At 42.5% G+C, this 11438-nt stretch overlaps 1 protein-coding gene across 1 annotated transcript; it reads left to right on the top strand.

Moving 5' to 3' along the window:
- Window positions 1-6942: 6942 nt before the first annotated feature.
- MELLADRAFT_85311 (uncharacterized protein) lies at window positions 6943-9355 on the top strand (the record flags this gene model as incomplete). Its single annotated transcript, XM_007408696.1, has 10 exons — window positions 6943-7393; window positions 7488-7515; window positions 7726-7744; window positions 7812-8012; window positions 8081-8203; window positions 8264-8410; window positions 8468-8551; window positions 8608-8709; window positions 8795-8904; window positions 8983-9355. The coding sequence occupies 10 exons, from the start codon at window positions 6943-6945 to the stop codon at window positions 9353-9355; spliced, it is 1638 nt and encodes a 545-aa protein (XP_007408758.1).
- Between the last annotated feature and the right edge of the window lie 2083 nt (window positions 9356-11438).

Here is an 11438-nt window from a genome sequence, read left to right as displayed (position 1 = left end):
AGCGAATTACAGAGGATGGAAATTATCCAAAACATTGATCTTGAATAGATTGATAGCCATTTGGTTTGGCATGCTGATACCGGCACAGGTGTATGTAGGATGATTCACAGCACAAATTGTTTCTTGGCTCCAGAGGAGTTTTGTAAACAAGATAATGCAGTGTCTTGATTTGAAAATTGCCCCAGCCAAAGGTCCACAGGCTCACACGCCAAATTTTGTGAATAAGCTATAAGTCCCTCTCTCGACTACTCGTTTGTCTGAGAGGGACTTAGTTAGGTTAGGACGCCAGCGCAGGACAGCGCACTTTTTACAAAAAGTGCGCTGTGCTGCCAATTGGGCTACCAAACACTGTGGTGTGTTGCGTAACTAGCTCAGTGTGTTGAAATGGAAGAACCCCATGCGCTGTCAGAATCACAGTGAAGCGCAGCGCAGTCGTTGATCAATTGCGGTGAAAATAAAGATTTGATTGAAATGACAAAACAATGAGAAAAAAATCTTGTATAAGGGCATGAAATGCACATTCTATGGATGATTGACCACAGGAAATCAAACAATAATTAAAAAAAGATGATAAACCAAAGAAAAAGTGAAAACACACAAAAAACAAACAATAAAGAAGAATGTAGAAAGTCTAAGTAGTTGCGACTTTTTTCTTCTTAGTCAAACTTTTGACAATCTGTTCTACAGCTGCAACTGCTGTCCCCAATTCTCCGTTTGGAACAAACTTCTGTTTGAGCCATTGACATATCCCAACCGCTATTTCAATTGTTCTGGATGTGAGACCTCCACGACAATTAGAACAGATATTTGCTGCAGTTGAAAAGGTCCTTTCAACTGTGCAAGATGATCCCACACAGGCAAGGAAGTCACGAGCCAATTTTGCTATTTTTGGGAATCGTTTTTGATTGACCTGAAAAAGAAGTCAGTCAAGTAATTAACACTACTTGAAGGAAAGAAGAAATAAATATAAGATAGAAACACTTACACACCACCATTGTAAAATGTCAGTGTCACGCTCGCAAGGATGCATGCCCAAAAGGTACTGCTCCACTTCTTCATCACTGGTCAGAGTATTTGCAGAAGTCGCGCTAAACACATTGGTCTCATCTAGTGGATCAATAGTTGCTTCGGATTTGGCCTGAGAAGAAGTTGGCTTTGATGCGAATTGAGGTTTGCTTCTCTCATACTCGGAAAACTGTAAGCGGAAGAGTTCCCCGGCACAAACTGCATACACCACGAACCCCCCTTTTGTTGAGAAACCGTTTTGGGGGGGGTTTCAAAAAAAACCGGCGAAAACCATTAGTATTTTCGGTTTGGCCCTGGGGTCCAAATGGTTTTTGCGAAGAGTTGAAAAATACTGTTAGTCAACCACTCACTGAGAAACCGCATTGGCTCAAATCTTCGCAAAACCTCGATGATCACACCGTATCTTTTTGGTTTCAACCGCTGCAGTTCCTGAACGGAGGTCTACCCGTTTGGATGCGGCTGTTTAAGTACCCTGATCACAGGATGAATCTTACCCTTTGTTCTGAAACAAGGGACGACTCTTCACTCATCTTTTCAATCTGAATCTCATTGTCAATCACAATTGCACCGATTCCACTCAAGATGGTCCTCCCACTTGGTGTCCCTCCATGTGATTCAATCATTATGTTCACAACATCCATTCAGCTTTTTGCTGATGTCGAGGTTTCCAGGTTTTGTTGAAGTCGACGGCGGTCCTGGTGTGGAAACGTTATATTCGTGTCTTGCTTGTGGTGGAATACGAAACATGAAGGCCAGCACAATTCAAAGACATTGTCGAAATGACACTCACATCCAGAGTTTCGGCGAATGGTCTTTCCGCCAGATCACCTCAACAACACCCTCCGTTTCCGAAGAGCGAACACCGACACCTTCTCAGTCAAATCACTCTGAACTTGGAGAAGATGGTGTTCACGACCCAATGATCATCACCCCGGATATTACTGACTCCGATGATGATCTTTACGCCCAAGATTTCGAGATGCGTCAACGCACAATCATTGATCTATGGACCCGAGTTCAATCAGATTTTTTTGAAAATAAAGATCACAATGTTGATCGCACGGAAGACAATCATATTGAAGACCCACCGGATGATCCTGACTCCAGCAGTGATAAAGATGAATCTGACTGCTCGGAGAGGGTCGTAGCCAACGACGACAATGATGACTGAGCTCCCTTCTCAAGCCTAGAGGTTTGTCCATTTTAGAACCATCCTTGTGGGTCTTTCTTTTTCACTGATAGCGCGGCATTTCTCCAGCAATTATTTGGCTTATTGGTGCTGGGATCTACTCGCACAATCATGTCCCAACGTCAATATGAACATGTTCGCTCATACGTGGGTTTGTTAGGAATTAGCCTTCCCGGATACAAAAGTATCCAGAATCTCCGCCGCAGACTGAAACAAACGTACGAATTTGATGTTTCCGAGAATGTTGGCCCTCTTGGAAAAACTACTTTTGCGCTGAAAGTTAAACAAGTACTAGCGCAAGTAAGTTTTTTACATTGTTCATGACTGCCTTTAATCATCAGTTCACTGAGGAAATTCCCGTAGGAATTAGCCAACCCATTTGTCTGCGACAACCTGCAATTCATACCTGAATTGCCAAGCAATACTGACAAAGTAGACCGCTTTGCTCAATCAAAGAAGTGGAGAGAGGACTTAGACCGGAATCTACGTGTTCAGATGGTCGAATTACCACAAGGACATTTTTATATCTTTGAGCCTGTCCAGCTCAAAAACAAACAAATCATCATTCCGGCATTTTTCTATTGACAGGGCAAGGAGATATTCACCAAATGCGCTGCTGCTCATCAAAGTCTTCAAAAAGATGCAGATGGCCAACCAAAGATCCGCGTGTACTTCGACTCGACTTCGGATCTCAACTCACCAGTATTAACAGCTATCAACGTGAAGGAGTTTTCAAAGGTAGTTGACACAATTGAGATACGTGAGGGTGTCATGATGAAGACGTATTGTGGGGATTCAATGTATGGTAAGTCTTTGACTAAATTGTTTTGTTAAGGATCCTCAAGCTGAACTGTCATTTTCTGTTGCAGAGGATGTCGGCGCTGGAACATTCTTGCGAGTTCCTTTACCGAATCCATGGCAAATTAAGGCTAAAGGCAAAATTATCCGCCACGTTCCTCTTGTCATGTATTGCAATGATTTGTCGGGTAATATATCAAAGCGCTGGAATAAACACATTGCTTTTTATTGCACGCTAGCCGGTTTACCTCCGAAATTGTCCAATCAAGAATACAATTGTCATTTCTTGACAACTTCGAACTCAGCGGGTGCTCTGGAGCTGGCTGACCCTTTGGTGGATGAGCTCAAGTAAGTGATTCAGATAATTTCAGATCATTTTGGATAATAATCTGAATTACTTGTTTTTAATTATGCTATAGCCAAATAGCCACAGACGGATTTGTGGCGTACGATCATCAGGCGCAGGCGGAAGTACTCGTGATGACCGTCGTATTGTGTCATTTGGGTGATTCACCCATGCACGCGGAGGTGTCCAACACAATGAATCCAACTGTGTCTTTATCGCCTTGTCGTGTATGCGCGTTGAAGGTGGAAACATTGATCCAGAAGAGGTCACCAAAATACGTGAGCAACTTTGTTGGTGTTGACGAACGGGGACGCAAGGTAAATTGTTTCTTATTTTTCAACCAAGCTTTGGGATCAACTCAATATTAACAGCCATTCACTTGACGCCAGTTGTGCCTGCCAACCCGGATCTGGTCAGAGACTAAGCAAGGTACAGAAGACCTCTGGAAACTGTCACAACGGCCAGGGACAATCGGGCTTTTGAAAAGGAATCTGGGAAATTGGGAATCAAAGATACTCTCAATACTTTCTTTGTCAGGCAGGTTCAAGACTTCTTTTGAGAACCAAATAGGTCAAAAGCAGACGTGGAACAGATGTGCAAGGACCTCAACAATGCTTTTGGAGAGCGTCTGTTCAATCCATTCCTACGCTTGAAAGGTGGGTGTGAAGCCCTCAAGACATCATTTATTGTCAGTGCAACTAACTTGAGCGACTGCAATCTAGGATTTGATGGACATCTAGACACCCCTGTGGAAATCCTCCACGTACTTTTATTGGGCCTGGCGAAGTATTTACTACGAGACAGAATGCAGAAATGCACTGCCGCCGAAAAGAATGACATATGGGGTTGATGGCGATCTTTCAACACCTCTGGGTTGAATGTTCCTCCCATTCAACCCAAGTCAATGATCAACCACTTTCTCAGTTTAACTGGAAAGGAGTTTCGTGTGGTGCTGCAAGCAGCTCCATTCATTTTCTTTCATTGTTCATTATTGGATGAAGAACGTGAGGCTTGGACTTCTTTAGCTCATCTGGCACCTTATATATTTCAGACAGGCATTCACGACATGAAGGCATACATCAAGGAGCTTCGGATTCTCATCGATAGATTTCTCCGATCAATCTTACAACTCTCAGCTCAATGGTGCAATAAACCAAAATTTCACATGCTTATTCATATCTGCAATGCAATTGAAAGGTATGGTCCTGCATGCCTGTTTGCCACTGAAAACTTCGAAGGTTACAATGGGAACACTCGCGAGTCTTCCATCCACTCAAACCATCTGAGTCCTAGTAAGGACATTGCAAACTCATTCAACAATCACCGACTCATCAGATCAGTTACGGCGGCAAGTCTGATGTATGACCAAGGCATGCGTACTTCTGTGAAGGCTGGAAGGAAGGTTGCAGAGTTATTCAAAACTAACATCCTGTTCCAAAAGGCGTTGGGATATAATTCCAAATGGAATGAGCCAGAGACATTTAAGACAGGAAGTGCGTCACCAGTGTTTGATTTCCTTTGGCTACATGCGCAATCTAATGTGATGGTTTTTTAGGGATTCATTCTGCACAACCACCACAACCCAATATCCCAACGGCGATCTGGGAGGCTTACCCGTCAAAAACATGGAAGGTTTTATCTTCTTTAACTTTGAAGAATGGTCAATCCTTCAGAGAAGGAGACTTTATCTCGGTATGCACTGTCTATCACAATCACTGTCTGATCTGATAGCAAAAAATACTTATGCGTGGAATAATTCTCAAAAATTAGGTTCAATCAAAACATTTGCTTACTCGATACACATCAGATAAGATAATTGGAAGAGTTAAGAGTATATGGATCGCAGCGGGATGCGCGGCACAAGAGGCAAAGATTGAAGTAACAAGGTGCAAGACAGGAACGGTCAGTGAACTATACGGCATGCGCGAACTGGAAGAAAGTGGGGTAAAGGTATGGATAAATCCATCAGTAAGTGTTCGCCTCCTCTGATTGCCAACCTCACTCCAAGAACTCATATAATGTGATTTATTCAATGTGATTTGTTTTCTGTAGGATATCGAGGGTATCCTCAACATCCAACACGATTGCCATAAAAGCGGCTGTGTCGTCAAAAAGGACAGACCCGTCATGCTTGAAAGGCGAGTTTCCACAAATCGAGAGTATGTGGTTGTCCATGAGGATACCAGATCATTTGTCATAAACTCAGGGGCATTTTATTCAGCGGCTTTACATCGATATTGGGCACAAATTTTGTTTGTTGGGGTCACTGCAAATGAATGGAAGAAAGCGGTTTCCACTGGGATCAAAAATTGGGAGGCCTCATTACAGAAGAAAAAAGACAACCAGGAAAGTAAACATCAAAAAAGAAAGGAGAAGGAAGCAGCCACCCAAGGCGCACAGAAAGGAAAGAAAAGGAAACCGAATAACGGTGCAGTTGCAGGGCCATCACGATGAAGGAGTTTGTTGTTATACTGCAAAGATATTTAACATTAATAATTGATATTGTATTATATTGTATTATATTTATTGATGGAAATTTCAACTTACATTGCAATCCTCTGACAACTTAAGTGTCTTTCTTAGTGTCCGTGTCTTTCTTAGTGTCCTTTGAGCGCAAGTAGTCCACACATTCCTTTCGAAGTAGTCTCATCTTTTTGGTCATTTGAATCGGCAACACAATATCGCCGTTAAAAGGTGCTTCGAAATAGTGCATTTGAACTTGAAGTTGCATGAACTTCTGGTACCACAACTCTTTGAGGATCATTAATTTGCGTGCATATTCGAGACATTGGAAGCCATGTTCAAGTCTAGAGTCGCTGCTTGACGCATTCGCATCCATCTTTGTAAAGTCTACGTGAGAAGATGTTTCAAAATGTGAGATGAACAGTAACAAAGCAAGGATTACGACATACATTTTTCTGAATGAGGATTCAACAAAGCAAAGTCAAAGGAAAGGTTTTAGTGAAAGGTTTTCCAATATGAGTGCGGACACAACAAGCCTCATAAAGCTTTTTGAATGCGCATTGGAAACCCTGTGAAGCAAAAGATAACCAAACTTCCAGAGTGATCTCGCAATCGCGGAAAGATCCTTTAAGATCTTGATATCATATCAAACCTTTTCTCATGTTTCGACTTTCGAGGTTCCTTTGGGTCAATCACAATCTCAATTTAGTGTCTCGTGATGACAAATGTATGGCAGTCAAACATCCTTTGATGAACCATATCCCCGAGATATCATTTGCTTTTGACATGCAAGGAATCCAATTAACAGCTTGTGGATCTTTGTTGTTTTTCTAGAAGGAAGGTGATCATTTCTTATAATATTTTCACTTCAATTCCAAACTCATGAATATCTTCCTTCTCAAATACATTTTCAATTCCTATTCAGTTCATTGCACCTTCTCTCAGTGTTCTCTCGTGACGTCCTCATCAGGCATCTTCATATAATTCCCTTTGGCAATGTGCGTCATCTTGCATGTCACATGCAAATGTCACAAATAATGTGACATATCTCCCACGTCTTCCACCCGTTTCTCTGAACTTCTCAATTACATCACTCCACCACACCCATCATTCAACAAACATGTCTCAACCACAACGCCGATTCTTTCCCAAGCCACCAAAGAAACATGTACCTCCAGGATCAGCCGCTACTCCAACCACCTCCCAGAATCCGAGTACCAATCGACGTACTCGCAATCAAACCAAACCGGCTACGTCAACAGCTCCGCCGACTAGACCTGTCACCAAACGCCGGGCAAGTGAACGCACCAAGGCCGCATCTGAACAACCTCAGCCAAAGCAAGCCAAGCTAACTCAGACTCAGGCGGTGAAATCCAAGAAGATGGTCAATCGTCCTCCTCCACGAAAACCATCTCCTCGACGTCGTACCCCGACTCCAACTCCTCCTGCAACTCCTCCTCGACATCGTACTCCAACTCCTCCTCCTCCTGCGTCATCTGGATCTCTTTTACGGGATCCATTCAACCAGAAAGATTTAGATATGTTTAGCTTCAAATCAGCTGCACAAATTGGTGCGTTTTCTTCTTTCTTTCTCTCTTGTCTTATCTCTTCTCTCTGTCTTGATTTTCTTCTTTACTGACTGGACTGATTCACACTTTGCCATAGCCCAAGCCCACAAATACGGCCCGGACGAGTACGTAACTCAGAAAAAAACTCGCAACAACACCCATCACTGCACCACCAACAACGACACCAGCAGCAGTCGTGCACCAGCAAGGGTTCACCAAGTCGATTTTCACTCAGCTCGTCTTCCGAACGGATTTATGCCCTTGCAGGGTTCACGATTACAGATCTACAACTGATGTGCTGTCCGTGCTGATCTCGACAACCAATATATGGCAAGCGGACGTGAAATATGTAGTGTAAGATTTCACGTTGATGACTTGTCTAGCGTGTAACCACTGATCTATTAAATCTTCCCTTTGGCAGGCGATGACGCCTGACAAACAATTTATAGCCTCAACCACAGTTGCGCTGGCAAATTGTCAACAGATGACCAATATATACAACGACCTCACTCGACAGATTGGTGAAATTCGGGATCTTGTGTCACGACAAGGCCATGGCGTCTCCGGCAACGCTGCCACGGCAGCGCCTTGGCTTTCAAAAGTGGATGGTCAGGAGCTACGAGTGAGTCCACCACCAACAGTGTAATTTTAACAATAACTTGAACACATTAATCACATCGTGTATCATAGAAATCTATTCGCCAAAGCGCGATGAAGGCAATTTTACGAGGTGACCTGCAGGCTTATACAGCAACCAAGAACCAATATGGCGACAAGGCAACACTCCCAGTTTCTTTATATGCTGCAGTAATGGTAAATCATTTATATTTCTTATTTATTTTGAATCAAGCTGAATACTTATAACATTTCCAGGACGCAATCATGTCCAATCCCATTAAATGGCAAAAACGGTTGCTTCCGAAAGGCTATGGCAAGAATGCCAAACCCCTCCAAGTCAAGGCCGTGAAGACCCTGGTCAATGTTGTCTTGAAAGAAGTGCGAAAAGTATTTGAAACAGAGGTACGTTGTTGTGTCTTCTTTTGGAATAATTTCTGACTGTTTCCTTTTGACTTTCAGCTGCTTCAAAGCATCCAACTGCCCGGCCGACGCACCACCACAGACAATGGTAGTGTACCATCGTTGAATACGATTGTCGCCAATGTATGTGCGCGTATTCCTTTTCTCATCTGGCCCAAACTAATCTTTGTGTGACATAGCTTTACGATAAAGAAATTGGTCAAATAGGAGGTCGAGTTCCTGTTCGCGATGAGGTCTTTGATCAGGTGGGACATCTGCAAAAGTCCCGTTATGCTTACCTTGTGCGTCGCTTCGACCGTATCCTTTCAGAGGGTTCTCTTTCATTTTTAATCTGTTGACGGTGGTATTTTATTTGTCTCATCTCAGAGACTGCAAGCCTGTCATTGGGGCTTTTACAAGAAAGATTACAGAGACGGTGCGACATTTTGGAGCATCGTGGACGAGAAATTGGAGTTTCTGCGGGGTCAAAGTAGCAGGTATTGACATGCGTAAGTGATTCTCCTCTATATAAAATTGAAATGGCACGCTGGCTCATTACCACCAATGTGTATCAGATTCTACATTCAATGTTTAACGGAGGACAATGAGCTATTCCAGGGCAAGAAGACATTGGCGGAAATCAGACCCCTCACCTTGTTCCCAATTCCCAACGAGATTGTCATCCAGGAGATTATGGATAATCTCAATGATACATGGGGTGATACTGTTCCAGCGGATGAAGAACTTCATGCAATGAAGAAGTTCCCCGCGAAGAATGATAACAATGAGAATGATGGTGATGATGATGATGATGATGCGGGGTTAGAAGAAGAAGAAGAAGCAGGGTTTGATGAAGAAGCAGAAGAAGAAGAAGAAGCAGAAGAAGCAGAAGAAGAAGCAGAAGAAGAAGAAGAAGACGAAGATGCAGGGTTTGATGATGAAGAATGAGAATTATGAACAGGCGGGTATATTATTAGATTATTTATATTTCATTTTATCATTCATTTCATTTCATTTTAAGTGTGGTTACAAACAATCAGATATAGAATTTATTACATTTCTCACATTTTTTATTATCTTATCATCCATCTTATCTATTTATGTTTATTTATTTGTATTTATATTTGTATTAATTTCAATGAAAGACATTGCCTTTGTTAGTGTTCATTAAACCCACAGAGCCACAGCAGAGACATCGTGAGAGTACTGTAAAAAATATGTGCTACTGCAATTGTAATTATAGAGGTCAATTCGGGGTTAAACCCGTGTCTGAAGACCCGGTTTTGAAACCAGTCGGCGGAGGAAGGTTGAGAAACCGTTTCTGCTCACCAAGCCATTTTGGTTGAAAAACCAAAAATATGCACCGGTTGCTAAACCGTTTCGAGGGGTTCGTGGTGTAGTCAGGATATTTAGTTTTGAAGTACTCAAGTCGAAGCCTTGGATTGAGGATAGTGGCCATGACAATTGGATCACAGTGAAGGGATTCCGTCTGATAATTGCGGAGCTGTTTGATCATCCCGCCAATCATGTTGGATAAATCTTGATACGGAGTCTTCTGTTTGATACTGGTAAGCACAGATATCAAACCAGAGTATTGAAAAAGGACGGAGGCACCAGTTGGGCCATAACCTTCCATCTTCTTGGTTGATTGAAGAAAGTACTAACATTTTTCAAATCAGGACGGGTAATGTGTAAGATGAATCGAAAAAGGTTAAACTAACATTAAGGACTTCATTCAAGGCTTCGATAGCTTTCCACTCATTGGGCAAGATGGTGATCCCTTCATAAAATCCCTCTTGATCTTTGTTGATCATGAAGTTGATGACCTTGAAGAAGAAAGTTCATATAGAGTTGAAATAAGGAAAGTAAGTAAACGGTTTAAGTAAATCAATTGTAATCTGAATTGCTTACCGGCTTTGCTTTACACAGTCGTGTTTGCGCGTCAAACCAGATATTCCACGTTTGACCGTGGGCAGCAATCAGTCCTCCGCCAATAAAAGCCAGCTGAGCTGCACATGTCTTGAAGTGGTTGAGACGTGGAGCACTTGAGGTGATCAGTTTATGGATTCGTCGTACCTGTGAGCATCCAGAAAGTATTAGCATGTTTTCAAACCGAGTTCAAAATAGATGTAGTAGATTAACCTTGGTAACTGCTTGGGTTAAAAGAGATCCATCAGTTCTTTGTGTCTTGTAGTCGGGAGCTTGATCTTCATCCTGCAAATCTTTACCAGCCTCCATATCTTGACCTTCAGCAGGATACACCATGTAAATATCCGTGTAGCACGTCGACGTGCACACACGGAGAGTTTTGAAATAAATCTCAAAGTCTTTTGGTCGGATTGAGACTGAGATTTTTGTTGAGCGCCCTTTGTGCTTTGTGATTTGTTTAAAGGATTTGCAGAATCCTTTGTTGTCAGTGGGGGCCAACTGACTTTCAACCTCCCAGGTGATAAGGGGAATATGTACTTGTCGTGGAACCTCTTTGATGGGTTGTTACAGGGTCCAAGGAAAGTCTTTTGTGTGTGCACGTTGATGTGCTACACGGATATTTACATGGTGATACATGTCTTCTCTTTCATTATCACTGTTGTTCTGATTGTCCTTGCCATTTTCATCTAACACCGTGCCGTCAGCCATCACAATCTTTGGCAGGGGGAGATGATTGTCAGGAAGTAGCAGTTGAAGACGTTTTCCGGATGGTATGGTTGGTTTTGTTTGACCGTGATCTCCTAATCTGATCACCTCAAGGCTGGCCTTCACTGTCAATGCCAGTTTGTGACAGTAACACAGGATTTGATTGCGAGAGGAATTCCAAAATATTGGATCGTCACAATCCATGAACATCGATTCGAGTTCCTTGGCCAGGATAGGGTTGCTGGAACCTGAGTCAGTTGTCTGTGCAAGCATGTGTCATTCACAAAAAAAATGAAAACAAATCATAAGATAAGGTGACAAATGATAGAGTCCGAAATAATGAAAGATTAAATAGAAGACTTATTTTTTTGTGAAGACCATGTCATCCATTTCTTTC

Source organism: Melampsora larici-populina (assembly GCF_000204055.1).
Source record: "Melampsora larici-populina 98AG31 unplaced genomic scaffold MELLAscaffold_13, whole genome shotgun sequence".
NCBI lineage: Eukaryota > Fungi > Basidiomycota > Pucciniomycetes > Pucciniales > Melampsoraceae > Melampsora > Melampsora laricis-populina.
Note: the sequence above shows the minus strand (reverse complement) of the source record. Positions and strands in the feature narration are given on the sequence as shown.